The sequence below is a fragment of the Schistocerca piceifrons genome, chromosome 8, assembly GCF_021461385.2.
Source record: "Schistocerca piceifrons isolate TAMUIC-IGC-003096 chromosome 8, iqSchPice1.1, whole genome shotgun sequence".
Taxonomy (NCBI): domain Eukaryota; kingdom Metazoa; phylum Arthropoda; class Insecta; order Orthoptera; family Acrididae; genus Schistocerca; species Schistocerca piceifrons.
Window position 1 is genome coordinate 61,786,205 of NC_060145.1, and position 21,936 is coordinate 61,808,140.

The 21,936-nt window shown below is 40.3% G+C and overlaps 1 protein-coding gene across 6 annotated transcripts in view; it reads left to right on the forward strand.

The window, feature by feature from the left end:
* LOC124711622 (zinc finger protein swm) overlaps positions 1–21,936 on the forward strand; it is a 258,270-nt gene that overhangs the window by 140,997 nt on the left and 95,337 nt on the right. For 2 of the 6 annotated variants that reach the window (XM_047241790.1, XM_047241788.1), the window contains exons 11-13: positions 2,850–2,993; positions 6,922–7,062; positions 7,969–8,094. In XM_047241790.1, the coding sequence (XP_047097746.1) occupies positions 2,850–2,993; positions 6,922–7,062; positions 7,969–8,094 (411 nt within the window). The remainder of the gene's footprint in view (positions 1–2,849; positions 2,994–6,921; positions 7,063–7,968; positions 8,095–21,936) is intronic. The other 4 variants (XM_047241789.1, XM_047241792.1, XM_047241793.1 and 1 more) reach the window with 4 other exon arrangements.

Below are 21,936 nucleotides of genomic sequence, written 5' to 3' on the forward strand. Positions count from 1 at the left end.
AGCAAGTAAATTTAGATGCTAATATGAAGAATGGGCAGTGAGTGGCATCCAAGGTTATGTGAAGAACCATGAAAGCTTTATAGTACACACGTAGGCCCCTGTATCTGATCTCAGCTAACGTCAAGCACACCTGACGTGCTTCAATTCTGTGGATGTGAAAGTTGATTATTCACTGTTGGTCATACACAATTGCTCCCAGTGCTCTGTCATGCTGAAAGGACACAGACAATAGCTGTTTTGTCTGACTCCTCAGTGTATGTTGCTACCTGTTGTACCCTGTAAAAAATTGTGAGAACATTGTTTTGATCACATTTTCTAGATTTCATCATCAAAACAAGTTGTGACAGTAATGCTGTTCCAACATACTGTGTCCGAGCTGTGACCGTTCCAGTAATAATCATTCATTTTGGAGGTGGAGACTGAAGTTCTAATGTAGGCGAGAAAATATCTGCCTTGCCCTCAGCAGGTCCAAGTCAGACGTCAGCATCTAAATTTGTACTTGCAGCTACCATATCTTCCCTTCCCTACCATTCTTATCCTGTGTATAGGTGGAAATTTTAGGTACTCATCTGTGCTAGTCCCAAATGTTCTAATTTTAACAATGCATTCATTGTCAAGATGAATGTCACAGAAAATAGCATTTCTCGACAAACTCTTTGCCATAGCATCTCTCACTGCAGTTGTTTGAGCATATGTGTAAAGCTCTTGTGCAGACAAAATGGACTCCCTTCTATCCTCCATTAATCCAACTCAATAACGATGCCACATTGATGAAGAATAATCTATAAACAGTTACATGAGGGTTTTGTAAAAGTTCTTCACTGTGGCGGATAAGCACATCCCTCGACAACACACGCTTCGGGTGCTGACTCGAGCTAGCCATAAAGATAAAATTTGGAAGTAGTCATTGCCACTGATAGCTGTCCCTCACTGCGCATCTTTATCAAATGAAAATTTCCAGCTTATTGTTTTACGCAATGTAACACCATACATAAGATTCTTCCAAATCATACTTTCGACCAGTTTCTCTTTTATTTACTCCTGACACAATGAATAACTGAGAATCTGAAATTTGCATCATTACTGCGTTGATTTCCGATGTTTGAAGACTCTACTAACACCCCGCCCCCCTTTCCTCTGGTGTAACCACTCATTAGTGAAGGCTAAATATAATTTCAATAAATGAAGGTGATTGCAGTGTTACCTCATAGAAAACGATTAGTTTCCAAACATTAGCAATATCCTAGCTCCATTTCAAACCAGGTGAGCACTACAGTTGAAGTTTCTGTGATGGAAGAACATACTGATATTTGTTTTTAGGGTCGTGCAGACACACCTCACCTTAATTTTTTGTGACCTGTGTTGTGGGGAAAAGGGTGGCTTACATTCAGCCAATACACTAAATATCAGAAATATGTACAAAATGTGATCAAAGTCAGTTATTTTTCATAACCAGTTGACGTTGAACATATTAGACCTGCATGCTCATTAAATAAATCAAATTAAAACTGGTGCACTTCTTTGTTCGAGGCACCTGCCTACTTCTCACCCACACCTTTTCCTCTGCCACTCTTGCCCTACTGTTTGTAGTCTATAAATGGTGTCATTATCAGTGAGTCTTCATAGCTAACAAATAAAAGATATTGAGCTAATGTATGTTGGCTACGCCCAGCTTGTAACTGCTCTTATTTAATTCTTTGGCAGCCACATATTCCAGTCAGTTTGTAAATCATGTTACAGGAAGCTGAAATTACGTAGGGTAACAATAGTTGAAGCATATAACAAACATACAGTAAGTCAAGCACTTTCTGTTTTTCGGAGCTACAACTCCATTTTTAAGGACTGTATAGATATAATAGTGGTATTTCTGCTTCAGTTTTTCACTTGGCTTTGCAAAATGATACAGTTGTTAGATTAATGAGAAAACTATCTCAGTTGTACCTTTGAAACCCTTTGGACACTAATTGGAAAATATAAATATTGTGACTGAAGATGGAATATCTTATATTAATATATCCCTAATCTGGAAGAAATATATACTCTGCTGCTGTCTGCACAAGACAACTGGCAAGTCCTATAGTGTCTCCTAGTTCTACCAAACAAGCACAACCTCAACAACAGTTAAGATGTGAATGGTGTCATAAAAATACTTAATAGAGTAAGTGTCTCGGAAATTAGGTTCCTTGCAAACCGACCAATCGTCTGCTGACAACAATGTACTAAGCAGATGTAGCCTCTACAGAATGGGTGGTGCTACCATTATTGCAGAATGAGTAAATTTCATTTAATTTGCATGATATCATCTCTAGGATAAAAGGGTGTGCTGTGGTTCTCATTCTTCAACACCCTTCAATTTAGTGTCACTGTCTTCGAGATATTAATCTATGTAATATGTTAGCATGTTCAGAGCTCAGTAATTTCACAACTCAAGTGAGTGCAAGACTTATTCTCCTGAAACAATTATTTTGTTCTGAGTGTGGGATGCTACTGTAGGATCACTTTCTTCTTCCAATCACTTAGTTACTTAAACTCCACTAGTTAACCTTCCTCTGTCCAAATTCGTTGTGAGACAGAGGATGCTCGAAGTAAATCACAAAAATTGGGCATCTACAAAAGCAAATTATATTTACATCAGGACAGTATCGGGTTGTGCGTGGTTTGAGTGGTAGTTGGTCAGACAATTAATATAATCTCATTTTTCTGGTTATGTGTGGATTCTGAGTGAAGATAAGGGACTGCATTAATTGATTGAAATGCAAGTTTGTTTTATATGGAGTTCATGAGCAGAGAGAAGTATTTGATATAGTTTGTAGGTTGTAGAGAGACTACAGCTGTACTGTCCTCTGTAGGTATCATACGAGGGAGATCCGGAAGCTGCGATAGTGACTTTCTCGAGTCATGCGGAAGCGTATGCTGCGTATAGAAGCACTGAAGCTGTGCTCAACAATCGCTTCATCAAAGTTTTCTGGCACAACAGTGGAACAAATAATGAGGTAATATATGAACTATTTCTTTACTGTAGATCTTAGACACATTTGGAGAAAGCCAGTCTCTCTCTCTCTCACTCACTCACACACACACACACACACACACACACACACACACACACACACACACCAAGTTGTTCATTCCTTGGTGCCTTGTGAAGTGTTCTATCAGCTGATCCCTTGTTTTAGATCAGTTGTGCCATAACTTTGTTTTCCGTTTCAGCCAAGTACCACCTCATTAGTTATTTGATTTAGCCATCTAATTTTCAGCATTTTTCTGCACCACCACATTTTGCAGGTGCCTGATCTGCTTACTGTCCACATTTCACTTCCATATAAGGCTGTGCTCCAGACAAATAACCTCAGAAGACTTCTTCACATTTATATTAGATATTAATAAATTTCTCTTTTTTCATACTTTTCGTGCTATTACTTGTCTGTATTTTATACTCCTTTACTCCAGCCATTATCAGCTATTTTGCTGGCCAAATAGTAGCATTCATCAAATACCTTACTGTCACTTTTATTAATCTAATTCTCTTGGTATTGCTCAATTTAGTTTGACTACATATATTACCCTTGTTTTACTTTTGTTGCTGTTCATCTTAGAACCTCTTTTCAAAATACTGTCCATTCCAGTCAAATGCTGTTCCAAGTCCTTTGCTGTCCCTTACAGAATTACAATTTCATAGGCAAACCTCAAAGTTTTTATTTCTTCTCCCTGAACTTTTATACCCTTTCCAAATTCCTCCTTGGTTTCTTTTATTTCTTGCTCAGTGTACAGACTGAATAGCACTATCGATAGGCTACAACTCTGTCTCACTCCCTTCTCAACTATGGCTTTCCTTTCATGCTCTTCGATTCTTATATCTGTGGTCTGACGTCTGTGTGAGTTTTAACTAGCCATTCGCTCCTTGTGTTTAATCCCAGTTACTTTCAGAATTTCAAAGAGTGTATACTAGTCAAAATTGTCAAAAGCTTTCTCTAAATCTACCATACCTATTAGTATAGGTTTAAATAGGTATATCTTCGAAGAAAGGCTGCAAAGTCAGAATTGTCTCATGTGTTCCTGCATTTCTCCAGAACCCAGACTGTTCTTCCCAGAGGTCATCTTCTAGCAGTTTTTTTTTTTTTTTTTCATTTTCCCGGTAATGATCAGTATGAGTATTTTGCAAGCTTGAAATTAAACAGACTTTTCAGTAGTATTCACAGCTGTCAGCATCTGCCGTATTTGGAATTGAAATTATTGAAATGTTCTTGAAGTGTGAGGGTATTTTGCCTGTCCCATGTGTGTTGCACACCAGGTGGAATAGCTTTGTCATGGCTGACTCTCTTAAGGTCTCAGTAATACTGAGGAAATGTGGTCAACGACAGGGGCCTTACTTCTAATGAGGTCTTTCAGTGTTGCAGTATAAAATCTCTCATCTCATCTTCAACTACTTCGTCTTCCCTTTCTGTAATATGCCTTAAAGTTCAGTTCTTTTGTGTAGCCCCTCTACATATTCCTTTCAGCTATTGCTTCTCTGCTTCTTTTTTCAACAAAGGCCTTTCTAATTTTCCCATCAGTGGCATCTATCTTATCATTAGTTACGTGAATCTGCAGCCTTGCAGTTTTCCTCTAGCCACTCCTGTTAGCAATTTTTCATTTTCTGTAATCTCATTTTCTTATATTTGTGTATTCCCTTTTTCTCTCTTCGTTTTCTGCATTTTTATATTTTCTTCCTTAATGCAAGACTTTCTACTAGGCCTTGTCTTTTTAGCTGTTTGGTTCTCTGCTGATTTCACTATTTCATCTCTCAAAGTGATCCTTTCGTCTTTTACTGTATTCTTTTCCGCTGTTTCAGTCCAATGTTGCTTAATGCTCACTCTGGAACCACTGGTTCTTTTCATTTTTGGTTAGAGTCCACATCTGCCCTGAAAATTTCTTACACTTTAAAATCTGTTTTCAAAATCTTAGGCTTTCCATTATACAAGCAGTCTGGAACCTACACATGTCCCCAGGTCTCTTCCATTTATACAGCCTTAGTACACAAATGTGAAACTGTTAGCATTGATTAGTGGTGATATCTGTGCAAAATTCTGTCATGTGACCACCTCTTTCATTCCTTTGCCCCAGTCCATGTTCTCTATTATTTTTCCCTCTCTTCCTGTTCGTGCTATAGCATTCTGTCTCCCATCACTATTACATTTTCACTTCCTTTGACTATTGGATATTTCTTCTATCTCATCATACATTCTTTCAATCTCTTCAGCTACAGAACTAGTTGGCATAGAAACTTGTACTACTGTGGTGGGTGTTGGCATCACGTCTATCTTCGCTACGATATGTTCACTATGTTGTTCATTGTAGCATACCTTAATTCCTATGTAGTATTTAGTATTAGACCTACTCCTAAATTACCCCTATTTGATTTTATACTCCTGTATTCACCTGACCCAAAGTTCCATTCTTCCTGCCACCACACTCCTTAATTCCCACTACATCCAGCTTCAACTTCATAACCAGACCCTTAGAGAGAGAGAGAGAGAGAGAGAGAGAGAGAGAGAGAGAGAGAGAGAGAGATTCTAAATCAAAAAAGTTAAAATTTCTGATGTATTTTAATGGTAAATAGACGTAAGACATTTTATTGTGTATTGTGGAAGAATATGGCAAGGTATGATTGAAACTTAAACTAGTTATTGCAAATTAAATTTTGTATTTCAAAGCCAATGTGGATTTGATTAAAAATCCTATGGCATTACACATAATTCACTTTTACAGGGTACTGGGTTACGTGAAAATTCAATAGCTGTCCTGTCAGTATTGAAAAACCGGTATTTCATAGATAAAAAATGTTCTCCTTTGAAAGTATTTTATCAGCAACTATGCTTCTATATCTGGATCAACTAGTGACTGTCTTGCTATTCTAAATATTTAGCATTCGTTTCCGAACACTGAAACTGGAAGGACATTGGATGTTGTACCAGTAATGAAGACCATGCTAAAAATTGAAAACATTGTGTAACCACTTAATTTGCTTAACGATTGTTGTGTACTTAAAAGTTACAATGGAATACATTACTCCTTTATCTGTGTTACCACATGAAATGCTGTGTTAGTTGTAGTATAAATACAGTTGTAATGTGTGTGAATTATGATTTTTTACTGTACCACCTCACTTGCTTTGTTTCTGGTTATCCATTCATTTCGCACGTAACATTTTTCGCAACCTTAGAAAACACTAAGGTTACTTTTGCAAGTTGAGAAAATACTAAGGCTATTTGAAAATTAATGTTGTGCTCAGGAACTTAACCACATACTAGAAGATAACGTGAAAAGTTAACTTTCAAAGTTCTCTGTGGAAAATTTGATATTATTTCCATTTCTAAATTTACCCTAAGAGTGCTGATACGGTGGCAGCGATATCAATTGGAAAGAAAATATTTGGAGTCACCAAATTCATGAGAGCTCCTTTACCAACTATTATTCAGGTACTTTTTGCAATGAATTTGAAAATAACTGCACTGCAGTCGACACACGATATTGACTTGACAATAACAGAGAGGGAAATGGCAGCTGTCATCCGTGTGAATCACTTGGGAATTTCTCGAGGCCGTCTCGGCAGTGGCGTGGCCGTACCACAATATGAGGCTATACTGTGACTCACAAGAAGTGGGCGAGTCATTTGTACTAAGACTGCTGCTGTGACAATACTGTGGTTTGGAAAAGGGCACCCCCCTAGTAAAGGTTTTGTTGTTATAGGAGAACTGAAGAGTTTTGTTATTATAGGAGAACGGAGTTAACATTTCACGTTACTTTTGTAGAAATGCAATATATTCGTTACAGAACTCGCAGGTATGTTTTTTAGTTGTTCACTTTCAGTGAGTCTATACTTGTGCTGAAACAGTTTTGTCAGTCTTCTTAAATGCCCAAGTTGAATACTGTTGTTGACAGGCCAAACAGGAAAATGTGACACCACCACGACCATCGGTGAAAGATCGGCTGGGAGTGGCCGTTGTCCCCTCAGTAGCCCCGTCACCCACCGCCGTCAAGGTGCTCGACACTTTACAGCTCGAGCAGGAACCTGTAGAGAAGGTACACCTTTACTAGGGACTTGATGGGAGCAGTCTTCCTTCTCAGTTTTGTATCTAGAATTTTTGTAAATAATGTTCCTGCATGCTGCATTTGTGTTAAATAACGTTGTATTATATTCAGTGGCAGTGAAGTCTGATAGAAATTTTGTTCCTGTTGCTTGCAGTGGTCCCTAAAAATCTATATTCTTAGCCCTTTGTACCACAGTGAATCACTTTAGCCGATCTCTTGCATTTTAACACGCTATTGGCAGGACATAATGGTGTAATCCTCTCATTTGTCAGTGTGAGGTACACGTGAGCTGAAAAAGGCTGGCACAGTCCACTATGACCTTTGTTCCCTTTTTCAGATAATTCTTTCTCCCTCTCCATTCCCTTCCCTTAACCTTTCTTGTTATTACTTTGGTGCCGTGTAAGTGAATGGAATGCAAAATGTGACACTAGCCGATTGACAGCACTAGAGTCTTGGAATCGGAATACCACTAAACTATTCTGTCCTATAATTACTACAACCGCAGAACTAAATATCACCTACTGATGTAGGTTATTGCCCCTGTGAGTAGTGGCAAATTAAATCTTAATACCGACCTCATAATAGCGATCTGGATATTCTGCTATTGTGCTGAGTTGTCTGAAAGTCAGTGACCGTAATAAGTGCCGCATTAAAAAGTGTAGCTCACAAGTTATAGCACTGTTTAAGAAATATTAAAATCTAGTATGAGACGGCAAAATCTGGCACACTGTTAGTCATTTGTAACAGAGGTGGATTTAGTTCTGTGGCACTGTTAGATCTTGTCGGGTTTAGAGTCCTTTCTGTTTCATGCAATATAATGGATGAGGACCTTTTTTGTCATAAAGAGAAACTTTTGTATAAAACTGTTTGTCTTTCCATGATGTATAATTTTTCCAGGTGATAATGTCAGGAAACAACTTGACAAAAACAGTATACATACCTACGGCCTTGAAGAAAGCCAATGTGGGCACGACTGCACCAACTGTCGTTCAGGAGAACAGAGTTTCTGTGAGTCGGCAGAAGGCAAGCATCTGTTTGAACAAATGCATGCCATTTCTTGTGGACATAATTATTATTATTTGTGGCTTTTAGTTCTGCTCTTGTTCTATGGTGTTGCACAGTAATTTGTGCCACCTGCTATTTTTTGAATAACTGTTTCAGTTGTCACTTGGCACAAAATTCTTTAATTTTTTGCTGCACTTGTTTGAGATCATATTTTGTAGACTTATAACTTGAAAACCTAGGGTCTAGCTGGAATAACAGAGTTACCTTTACTCATTCCTGTGTATATTGTTCTGGAACAGCTAGCTGTAAAGTTTGTGGTGTTCTGAGAAGCTGAACAAGTAGTTATCTAGCAATAACAGGAAGGTAATAAGAATCTGTGCAATTCATTGTATTTAATATTTTGAGTCTCATGAGAACACATTACAGAATGCTATTCAGATTTAATCTTGTCCATTGCAAACAGCACAAGGAAACACTTTATTTGGACGAGTATTGCAAAGAATAAAGAACATGCTCAACTGTCCAGGTCAGATTTACATAGCCCGAGTGTATCATGTGTTACATTGCCATACAGCTCAAATTGTGAGTTTTCTGTTTCTTGGTTAATCAGTGTGGTTCCCACTCACTGCAAACATTCCACCACAATTGTGTGATCTCATTATTAAATGAACTCTGGTGGTAGACAGGATGATTGTGTGCCTTGTTCAGACCGTCAAAATGCCATTGTTTGGCTGAGTAGAATTGGTTGCAATTTGCATAAATAGAATTTCATTATTGTACCTCCATAGGGTGAATTCACTGACATAAAAGAATGTTTTTGAAGATGTAAATGCAGATTTGCTTGTAGATGGACTGCAAGGTCTTAAAAATTAAACTCTAGTGGAAATATTCCAGTTTCTACATTATTTGGTATGCGATACTGGAGACCCTTGTACAGGCTGTTAGTTTAAACACAGCTAAGATTTTACTACATTTCTATAGAGGTATTAAATTCGATTAATTTGTGCTTCAAAGGTTGGTATGTAAACATCATGTTATAGGATAATTATTTTTATAGTTGATGGTACATTTTCATTTACTGGAGGGAAAATACATCCCAGCAATTAAGTTTAGGAACAGTTTTATTATACAGGAGTAATTAGTGATGGACAGTTAGCCTTAGATTCGCATGCACAATTTCGTTGGTGTTCCTGACATGAGCGTTGTTGGTAGATATCAAGGGTATGCTGAACGAGGGTCATTTTTAACTTACATCTAGCCATTTTTAAACTGTCTGAAAAATTCATAACACTGAGTACAGCTTAAGCACTTATTGCTGTAGACTTCCTGCATCATTTAGTGCGTCTCTGTGAAGATTTTCTTGAATTTCACGCAAAATTTAATGCAGATATGTTGCACTTCTAACGCTGCCATCTCGAAATACACCACATTCTACTCAATACAATACTGAACAATAACTAACAGACATACTACAATAAAACTTCCAGCAGTTACACTTTAAAAACAGGCATGTGGAGGGATGCCAACCACATTTCGCTCCAGCACACCATTGGTGTGGAATTACAAATGGTCCCGAATTTTTTTAAACAGACCTCATAAATGATGTACACTACACAGTATTATGAAAAGGATAGATTGCTACTCAAAATGTAGTGGAGATGTTGAGTCGTAGATAGGCACAACAAAAAGACTGTCAAACAAGTAAGATTTCATTCAAAAAGATCTTCATTGAAGGCCCTTTTGCTTTAAAGCTTACTTGTTTGACAGTCTTTTTGTTATCCCTATCTGCGACTCAGGATCTCCACTGTATGGTGAGTAGCAGTCTACCCTTTTAATAATATTGTCATTATTCCATCCTGGATTCTCCATTGTATGGTGTATGCTACACAGTTATTACACTTAAATGTCTCTTTCCAAGTTTATTAACACTGTAAGTGATGCAATGACCGTGTCAAGTTTCACGTCAACACATCTTACATTGGCAGTGACCTTCATGCTTCTGTCTCCAGACATAACCGTGAAAACACTGTCTCATTGAAGTGACACAATCAATGAACGCAATAACAGCATGGAACTTAAGGAGTGACCGAAAAAATAGTTAAAAAATATTGAAAATAAGGTGGTCTAAATGTATAGCTGAAGTGTCTGATCGGGAATAAATGGGGTGTAGTATAGGTAGAGCTATGTAGAAAGTCATAAGTAAGGTCAGTAAATGTTTTAAAGAATCTGGAAGTAGTATGCACGCTTGTAAGTAAATACGTGTGATTGCACATTGACATGCACAACTGTAAGAAACAAGCACGGTGGTAAATGAACACGTGATCGTACAGTCATACCATAAACAAACCTGTGTGAAGGCAAAATCTATAAACATTTCCATGTTACTGCCGTGAGTACTCATTGCACCATCCTTTGCCAATGTACCTGTGGGCCATCTGGAAAAGCCGTTCCTGTCCAGTCAGCACTTAGAAGCCCTGTCTGGTTCAGATTCATTAATGAGATTTTCCTGACCTGGACTCACAGCAAGAACAGCCTTTGCTCTTTCCTCCATAACTTCAACCACTGCTCCCAAATCCATTTCACCTGGTCCTTCTCAATTCAGTGGGCCACCTTTCTGGATGTCGAACTCCATGAATACATCTGTCAATATCATGTGCACCAACCACTTTGATAACTTCACTTTGATGGCTGTCATCTGTTCTGTGTCAAAAGGTCTCTTCCTTGCAGGCTCTCTACCAGCAAATGCTGCAGCTGCAGTGGAAAGCATAAGTTGTCAAAATATATCGATAACCATACCATAGCCTTTACTGACAGACAATATCCTATCCAGCTCATCTATAAATAAGTCTCCCATGCCGTGTGCTCCTCTGACACCATTAAACATTTCAACCAGCCACCAACCAGCACTTCTCTGATTACCTATTATCTCCCTGGCCTTCAAAAGCTCAGCTGCATCTTTCACCAGGGCTTCAACTACCTCTTGTCATGCCCTGATGAGGGATATCCTAATCAAAATCCTATCCACACCACCCAGTGTAAGGTTGCGTCTCCCACCCGACCTACTGAATATCCTTGTCGATCCCTATGCCAGTCCTGGTCTCCAAGGACTATTCCCTTGTTGTCGACCCAGATGCAAGACCTGTTCCATACATTCACCCACTTCCTCCTACCATAGTCCAGTCGCATGCATTTCCTACCCAATAAAAGGCAGGGGCCACATGTTAAAGCATTCATGCTATACACTGAGGTGACAAAACTCATGGAATACCTCCTAATATCGTGTCTGGTCTCATCCTGCCCAGCGTAGTGCAGCAAACCGACATGACACGGACTCGACAATTTGTTGAAAGGCCCTTGCAGAAATATTGAACTATGCTACCTCTTTACCCATTCATAATTGTGAAAGTGTTGCCAGTGCAGGATTTTGTGCGTGAACTGACCTCTCGATTATGTGGTATTCTTGTTGGATGATCTGGGTGGCCAACTCATTTACTCGAATTGTCCAGAATGTTATTCAAAACAATCACAAACAATTGTGGCCAGTGACAGGGTGCATTGTCATACATAAAAATTCTGTCATTTTTTGGAACAAATGGTCTCCAAGTAGTTGAACATAACCATTTCCAGTTAATGACCAATTCAGTTGGACCAGAGGGCCCAGCCCATTCCACGTAAACACAGCCCACATCATTATAGAGGCACCACCAGCTTGCGTGGTGCCTTGTTGACATCTTGAATCCATGGCTTCATGGGGCCTGTGCCACATTCATACCCTACCATCATTCTTACCAACTGATATTGGGGCTCATCTAACCAGGCCACGGTTTTCCAGTTGTTTAGGTTCTGACCAATATGGTCATGAACCCAGGAGAGTCACTGCAGGCAATTTCATGCTGTTAGCAAAGGCACTCACATCAGTAAATGAAATGAAATGATCGCATGGCATTGTTGGCCAGGAGGCCCCATTCGAGGAAGTTCGGCTGCCGAATGCAAGTCTTATTTCAGTCGACACCACATTGGGTGACTTGCGTGCCGGTGATGAGGATGAAATGATGATGATGACAGCACAACACCCAGTCCACGAGCAGAGAAAATCTCCTACCCGGCCGGGAATCAAACCCAGGCCCACTGCATGGGAGGCAAGCACATTATCAGTCAGCTAAGCAGGCGGAAACTCACATCAGTCACCTGCTGCCGTAGCTCCTTAACGCCAGATTTTGCAACACTGTTCCAAGGATATGTTCGTCGTACATCCCACATTGATTGATTATTGTTATTTCACACAGTGTTGCTTGTCTGTTAGCACTGGCAACACTTCACTCAGGATGCAACTCTCAGTAATGAAGTGAAGGCCGTTGCCCACTATGTTGTCCATGGCGAGAAGTAATGCCTGATATGTGGTATTCTGAGAATAACTCTCAACACAGTGCATTGTGTAATATTGAGTATCCCTAATGATTTTCAAAATGCAATGTTCCAAATGTGTAGCTCCAACTACCATTCTACATTCAAAGTCTGTTAATTCCTTTCATATGACCATAATCACATCGGAAACCTTTTCACATGAATAACATGAATACAAATGACAGCTCCACCAATGCACTGCCCTTTTATACCTTGTGTAAGTGATACTACAGCACATCTGTATAGGTGCATACCACTATCCCATAACTCTTGTCACATCAGCGTACATCAGCCTTGCTGCAATTACTGTGCGGTCTACATGGGCTTGACAAGTAACCAACTATCTACTCCTATGAAGGGCCACTGCCAAACTGACAAGCTGCAAATTTGACCACTCAGTTGTTGAACATGTTGCACATCATAACGCAAATGACTGCAACAGCTGCTTTCATTGCATGAGCCATTTGGATGCTCCCTTCCAGCCCAAGTTTCTCTGAATGAAACAGGTGGGAATTCTCTCTCCAGTATATGCTGGGCTCTTGCAGTCTTCACCTAAAGCTCCACTAACCTCTTCCCACTGCCTCACTGTACCTTTTTCCTTTTCTCTTCTGTCCCCACCATTCCTTCAGTATCCTGATTGTTTGCTGCCTTCTCCCACCATTTTTCCCCCATGCCCCATGTAGTCGGTCTCTCTCTCTCTCTCTCTCTCTCTCTCTCTCTCTCTCTCTCTCGCCCCCCCTCCCTCTCTCCCTCCCCCCCCTCTCTCCCTCCCCCCCCTCACCCCTACCTCTCTCCTTCCTTCCTTCCCTCCTATCTCCCCATCTACATGTCATCCCCACCTTCCCCTCCTTTTGCCCCTTCCTCCCCTCCCCCTCTCTTTCTATTTCTCTTTTCAGTCTACCCTCTGTACTCCTTTCGTCTTGTGCAGCCCTGGAGTCACATGTCCAAAGACCTACACCTTTCCCACCACCCCCACCTTGCTTCCTTCCCTATCCCTTCTGCACTTACATCAACTAAGGCAACTGCTTTCTATAATCAGTCTTGCCATGGCCGCAGGAGTGTGCGTGTGGGGAGGTGGGAGGGAAGGAAGGAGAGAGGTAGGGGGGAGGGAGATAGGAAGGGATGGAGGGAGAAGGAGGGGGGGGGGGGAGAGAGGGAGAGAGAGAGAGAGAGAGAGAGAGAGAGAGAGAGAGAGAGAGAGAGAGAGAGACTACATGGGGCATGGGAGATACAGTGAGGCAGTGGGAAGAGGTTAGTGGAGCTTTAGGTGAGGACTGCAAGAGCGCATGCGTCTGTCTGTCTGTCTGTACTTTTAATAGAAAAAGAACATACGCTTAGAAGTAGTGTGAATACTGGAATACTGTTTCCTGTCACCTGTTTCTATGCTCCACAATCGGCACGCTGTAGGTGATTGGTTAACTGTCCCTTATTTTACTTACTGCTTCATGCAAGAATGTCCATTATTGTTATAAGATTTGTGAGGTAGCAGTTTTAGTGTGCATGAGGATTCTCAAAATTTTCCGAGAATTAACAAGATAGTGATGTTTCTAATTAGAATAATTAAAAACTAAGATGTTGTTTTAGTGAAATACATTTTTAGAATCCTTCATCCTCCTAGTAGGGCGGTGACCTACTATCGTGGTGAATAGAAAGGCCGCAGTGAAGCTGATAGTCTGGACACTGATGTATGCCACAGGCTTTACATGTCCCTTTATACTTATTCAGAAACAGAAAAATCAAGGATACTAAATTTTAATTGTTGGTTTAGGAAAGAATTACATTTTAAGACTGGAACATTCTAGAACATGAACATTTTGAATACAGGTAACTTTCCAAGTAACAGCAATATGGGAAGGATAGATTGCTTCCACCACATAGAGGAGACATCGATTCACAGACGGGCACAACAAAAAAATTGGGTATATTTTCATCTTTCAGACAAAGTCCTGCCTCGGAAGAACAACTCTCTCACACACACACACACACACACACACACACACACACACAAAAATCACTGTCTCCGGGTGCTACAGTCTGACTGCTGCTGTCTCTGAAGTGAACAGCAATCTAGTGGCTGTGGAAGGGGGTGAGGGGTAAGGTGGCTTGGGGGGGATTCTAGTGCTGCCTGTGAAAACGTGCAGGTACATGGAGGTGATTGGATAGGGCTGCTAGGTGCAGCATTGGGGGCTGTGCTGAGGGGGAAAGAGAGTGGGGAGATGTAGAGGAAAGGACTTTTAGGAGCATAAGTGGGATAGAATATGTGTGTACTGGAGTGGGAACAGGAAAGGGCATAAGCAAGTAGGGGCTAGCGAAGGTTTGAGGTCAGGTGGGTTACGGTGCCAAAGGATATGTTGTAAGTAGAGATATCATTTGTGCAGTTCAGAAAAGCTGGTGTTGGTAGGAAGAATTCAGATGGCACAATCTGTGAAGATGTCATTAAAATGAAGCACATCTTGTTGGACAGCGTGCTCAGCAAGGGTGTCCAGCTGTTTCTTGGCCACAGTTTGGCAGTGGCCTATCATACGGCAAGACATTGTTAGTTATCATGCCCACACTGTATGAGAGGTAGTCAAAACCCCGGCGGGGAATGTGACTCAATTGGTCCAGTACTGAGTGTTAATGAGTCACGAGAGGAATTCTGCTTTGTGACTGTACTGTGGGTATGTGGGGGATGGGAGCTGTCTGGTGAGAAAAGAAATAGGAGATCTGTTTCTGGGCAAGCTTGAGAGGGTAATTTTGGTCCGTGAAGGCATATTTGGAGAGTGACTGCTAACCACTACAGATGCAATGACCCCAGGTGGTTAGGCTGTACAGAAGCGACTACTTGATGTGGAGTGGGTGGGATCTGTTGAAGTGGAGATTTGATGTGGATGGAGGTAATGATGTAGCCTTCCCTGAGGTGGAGATTGACATTGTGGGATGTGGCTTGTTGGGGTGAGAAGGACCAAGTAAAGCGAATCTAAAACATAAAGCTTTGGAAAAGTAAAATGTTTGTCAAAAAGTGTAGAATGAAGGATTTCAATTGAACTAGATTAATCTTGATACAATCAGTTTGTAGCATCCGTGAATTTTGACATGCGTATGGTTTATAGGCATTGTTGATTATGAATGTGTCTTTAAATAAATTGTTCCTATATGGGCCATTTACACTATTGTTGTCAGCCGATCAAATTGTATAGTGAATAATGAAATTTAATGAAAATAATGTATCAATAAGAATTTTGTCATTTCATGTTGTATTCATTATGTGTACTCATGTTGTTGTTGTGGTCTTCAGTCTTGAGACTGGTTTGATGCAGCTCTCCATGCTACTCTATCCTGTGCAAGCTGCTTCATCTCCCAGTAACTACTGCAACCTAAATCCTTCTGAATCTGCTTAGTGTATTCATCTCTTGGTCTCCCTCTACGATTTTTACCCTCCACGCTGCCCTCCAATACTAAACTGGTGATCCCTTGATGCCTCAGAACATGTCCTACCAACCGATCCCTTCTACTAGTCAAGTTGTGCCACAAACTTCTCTTCTCCCCAATCCTATTCAATACCTCCTCATTAGTTATGTGATCTACCCATCTAATCTTCAGCATTCTTCTGTAGCACCACATTTCAAAAGCTTCTATTCTCTTCTTGTCCAAACTATTTATCATCTATGTTTCACTTCCATACATGGCTACACTCCATACAAATACTTTCAGAAACGACTTCCTGACATTTAAATCTATACGCGATGTTAACAAATTTCTCTTCTTGAGAAACGCTTTCCTTCCCATTGCTAGTCTACATTTTATATCCTCTCTACTTCGACCATCATCAGTTATTTTGCTCCCCAAATAGCAAAACTCCTTTACTGCTTTAAGTGTCTCATTTTCTAATCTAGTTCCCTCAGCATCACCCGACTTAATTCGACTACATTCCATTATCCTCGTTTTACTTTTGTGATGGAAAAAAGAAAAAAAAAAGTATTTAAGGAGTAGAATGGTAGTAAGTGGTGCAACTCCAGCTTGCTATGTCTCAATCTCGTGAACCTCTTGCCTGATATGTCACTTCTGTCAACAGTCCAATCATTTGCATTATTCCTATCTTTCCTTCTGTTGACTTGAGTTTTACGATCAACTGGTTCTTCTCCCTATTTGTGGAGTGATAGGTACAACTACAAAGGCTAGCCACTCTCCGTCAGAGTTTGTTGCTTCATAACAGTCGACAAGAAAAAACTCTAGGCTCTCTTCTCACTGTCAACTATTTCTCACAGCTCTACAGCAGTTTCCATTCATATCCATTGTGATGGTATTTAGTTCAGCCACATTATTGAACATTAGGTGGACAACAAAAAATTTCAATTACAGGACTTTTTGTTGTTTAATTTAACCAAAAATGGCTGGTTTATGATTCTGGAATATAAATTATGAAAGAAATGTGTACAATTTAAAGACGTTGATGATGAGCTTATTGTTAAATTCCAAATATTTTTCCACAAAAGAAGGTGATTCCTGAACATGATTTAACTGCCACTACAGTGGAGACAGAGATAAGGTTAAGATGAGTTCACTACAAATGTGAAGAGAACAAACATTTTTTCTGAAATGTAACAACACTATTTTTTTTCTGTATAAATAGTACTTTCGCTTTTGTCACTATTTGACACTTAATTACTGTAAACACACATGTACTAACACTTCCACAACTGCCAGTGCACTAAAACTTAACTTCTAATTAACTATTCAGCAGCTTTTTAATCCCAAAATACCAAATTTAACTCTGCTCACAAGTTTTAGCAATGTATTCAGCTTTAGTGTTGTGGGTGGCACTGCTAATTCATCTTCAAGGCCTAGAGTTCTAAAATTTATTGCCCCTACATAAAAATTAGTGGAAGCAGTTGGTTTTCCAAATTCCATGAGGTGCAGGTGCAGAAGTAACTGGGTGTGCCCAGTAGCCTGAAGCCATTATTTGAATTCCATCAATCCCAATATACTTTCATCCATTTGGAATACTGACAGCCCAGGAAGTCACGCATGGCATTACGGTCTCCGACAACAGTGATATGCGAGTTGCCAGGACCCAAGTAGCCTTGGCCAAGGCCCAAGTTAACCTCAAAATCCATATTCTGCAAGACACCTTAAAATGTGTGCTGGATGGCACTTTTATGTGCTAGTGTATTTGTAATCAAAATTTTCCTCTTCCAGTCATGATTGGTTCATGGGAAGAAAAATTGCTATTAAGCATCTGTGTGGGCTTGAATCTCTTGGATTTTATCTTCGTGGCCTTTTCGTGAGACACAACATTGGAGGAAGCAGTATATTGGTTGACTCTTCTAGGACTGCGTGCTCCCATAACTTCAATAGTCGACCATACCGTAACGTAGTATGCCTCTCTTGCTGCGACTGCTATTGGAGTTTGCTGAGAATCTCTATGATACTTTCATGCTCACTAAATGCACCTCTAATGAAATGTGCTGCTGTTCTTTGGATCTTCTCTATTTCATATATCAATCCTATCTGGTACGGATCCTAGACTGATGAACAATATTAAAGTATTGGTCAAATGTGTGTTCTGTAAGCTACTTCCTATGTTATTGTTATTCATTTCTTGAGGATTCTTCCTGTGAATCTGTCTGGCATCTGAGTTGCCCAGGACCAGCTCTTTTTTTTTCCCCCCGCCCCCCTTCTGCTTCAGATTGTCCTGTATGCTTACTTCTAGATACTTCATGGAGATAACTACTTCTAGTGATTGTTCTACAATAGTGTAATCGTACTGGCAATTTGTTGTTTACATTGAGGGACAGTTGCTGCTTCCTGCACCAAGTGTCGATCCCATGCAGGAGTCTGCAGTTCGCGACAACTTTTAGCATTTGAACTTCTCTGTGTTCAACAGCATCATTCATGAAAACCCTCATGAAACTTCTGGTGTCATCTACTAGATCATTTATTCAGCGAGATTCAGGAAGAGTGTCACATAATTTGTGAGGTGATTCTACATGTGGAAATAAACTGAAAAAGTCCTATGCATGTGTGTCCGATTTTCAATCATTACAAAACTGGATTAGATTGAAGACAACTCACATCTATGAATTATTGTGAAGAAAAGTGTGAGTATTACTTACAGGTATGCTATGTAGGTGTTGTGGTGGACAGAATAATGGTGAGACGGATGACTTATCCATCCTGCAAGACGCACTTGTCAATGCGTTGGAAAGTGTATTGTCTGCATCATCTCAGCCGACTTTAATGCGGGCTACAGCATCAATGATGCGAGCGACAAGTTCTTCGTGTGTGACCACCTTTGTAACACTCACATTCCTCTTTAACCATCCCCATAAAGAGTAGTCTAATGGGGCTAGATCGGGTGATCTGACAGGCCAGTTAATGGGTCTGCCACAGCCAATCCACCGGTGAGGAAGTGTGTTGTTCAGCTACTGGGATGTGTGACTTGTTACAATCAATGAGAGATCCATCATGTTGCAGTTACATTTGCCGTCTTTGCTCTAATGTCACATCTTACAAAACTTGCAGGTAGGTCTTCTGTCAGAAAATGTGCATATGGTGCGGCTGTCATGCGGTTTGGCAGGAACACACCAAATCATCAGTCATACTGTGCCGTGTGTTCACTGAGAAGGGAATCCTGTTTCCCTAGTGCCATGTGGATCCTCCATCGTCCATGTGTGAGAATTGTGGGTGTTCACGATACCATTGTGTGTAAACATAGCCTCGTCTGTAAATAAACTATGTTGCATGATGTCTCTGTGTACAACCAACCATTCACAAAATTGTTGTCTGCTTCCTGAGTCACCTGGATACAGATGTTGCACAGGCTGCAGATGGAATAAATACTTGCACAGGCTGTAGATGGAATGGGTACAAGCCCTCAGAATGTAACGTACGACATACTCGTGTTTGTGGAATATCGAGCTGATGTCTAATGTGCCACGTGCTGGTGGCGGGACTCTGTTGTGCCATTATGGCTTCACATTCTCACGTTACATTTACACTGGGTAGTGTTCGGGATTCACATAATGTTTGGAAAACCCTGGGAAATACTCTGACAGAGGGGGCTTGTCAATCAGAGAAAGTATCTGGTATTTTGTCACAGCTGCACGGGCACTGCCATTACAGTACTCGTATACAAACATGTTTGCGTATTCTGAATGGGTGAACGTATGCGGCATGTTGCTATTCACGAACACAATCGACTTGCTCCAGTAAACAAACAAAAGCACAACACGTACTTGGTCTCCCACCTGCTCATTGATCCATCTTATGATTGCACACTTTGTCTGCTTGTAGCTGTTGCCTCAGTGCGACATCACAGTGCTGCCATCTGTTGAAGAACCCTCTCATCTCTTGTATGGGGAATCAGTCATCTATCCCTCCATTATTCTGTCCACCAAAGTGCATGCACAGCATTTTGGTAAGATATATTTGCACTTGTCATCACATTCACTCGTGGATGTGTGCAATCCTCAAACCTCTTCAATTCCGTAATGATAAAAAATCAAACACGTGTTTACAAGACTTTTTCACATATAGAATCACCTCACAAATTATGTGACATTCTTCATGAACCACCCTGTATATATTGTGAAAAATACTGCTACTATAACATTCCCTCAGGGCACACACAAAGTTACTTCTACATCTGAACACTTCTCTCCATTGTGAATGCTGTGTTATGTTTGATAGAAACTCTTCAGACCAATCACACAATTGATCTGATATTCTGTACGCTCATATTTCATTCATTAGGTAGCAGTGTGGAGCTGTATTGAATGCCTTCTGTTTGTCAAGGAACAAATCATCTACCTGGGTACCTATATCTACTGCTGTATGGGTCTGCTGGATGAACAGAGCGGGCTGGATATCATATGATCGTTGTTCTTGGAACCCATATTAGTTCCTACAGAGGAGATTTTAAGTCTTTTTAAATTTCATAACACACGAGCATAAAACTTGTCCCAAAATTCTACACGAGACTGATGTCAGATATATAGGATTATAGTTTTTTGTGTTTGATGACCTTTCTTGAAAATGGGAATGACTTGTCCTTTTTCTTCAGTTGTGAGTAAAGCATCACTCCTCCAGGGACCTACTGTACACTGCTGCTAGAAGAGAGGCAAGTTCCTTCACATATTCTACATAGAATTTAGGTCTGGTGACCTTTCTGTGGAGCGATTTCAGTTGCTTTTTTGTCCCTTGGTTACTTATTTTGATATGTCATTTTGTCATTTGTGTGACAATTTAGAGGAGGAACTGCAGTGTGATCTTCCTCTGTGAAGCAGTTTGAGGGGGGGGGGGGGGGGGGGCGGCAAAATAGTTTTTCAGCCTTTTCTGTGCCATTCTCTGCTTCAGTGCCATTAGGGTTGCATAGTGTCTGAACAGATGGCTTCAATCTGATTACTGATTTAATGTAAGACTGAAATTTATTTAGATTCTCTGTCAAGTCAGATAGATTTTTATTTTCAGATTTGTTGAACACTTCGTGCAGGCCATCCTTATGCTAATTTTGGCTTTTGTTCGTTTTTGTTTGTCTGTGAGGCTTTCAGTTCGTTTAAATTTGCAGTGAATCTCTCCTTGTAACAGCTTTCTAACAAGGTTGTTGAATCATGGCAGGTTTTTTCCTATCCCTCACAACTTTGCTCACCACATGCCTGTCCGAAGCACATTGTACACTGCTCTTGAACTTTGTCCATTGCTATTCAACATTGTCAGTGCAGGAGATTTCATGTTGACCTTTCAGGTAATCTGAAGTCTGTTTCTGGTCCCTCTTGCTAGACAGAGAGATCTTCCTACCCATCTTGTATTTCTATTTACAGCTTTATTTAGTGATGCTGTAACAGCCTTATGACCACTGATTCCCTGTTCTGTGCTAACCGAGTAAAAAAGCTGTTCCGTTTGTCAAAGCAGGTATAAGATTTTATGTTCATGAGTCGGTTCTTGTTTTAACTGCTCAAGGTAATTTTCATATAAGTCACTTAGAATAATTTCACAGTGTTGCCTGTCTTTATTGCCTGTCCTGACTGCTTGTGTCTCCCAGTAATAGCTGGTAGCTTGAAATATCCACCTAAAATTATAACATGGCAGGGAATTTTCTCCTTGAATGTGCTGCTGCTGCTGCTTAGGCAGGAGGTGTAGTAAAGCATCTGCTTACCATGTTTGATTCATCATTAACACTTGTGTTAACCTAAATTATTTTGCAGTCTGAATCCATACTTTCACTAGATATTGTATTTTTATGGCTATAAGTATGTCTCCACCACCAGTGTTCAGCCTGTCTTCACAATACACATTCCTGTTGTAGTTCAGAATTCCATTGCAATTAACGTTTATTGGTATTAACATATGGTTCCAGCCAGTTTTCTGCCCATAGTACTATGTATGCATTGTTAGCGTTCATCAGTGACACTAGTTCTGGGACCTCTCCATAGATGCTACTTTAACTAACTGATATTATATTAATGATATGAATAT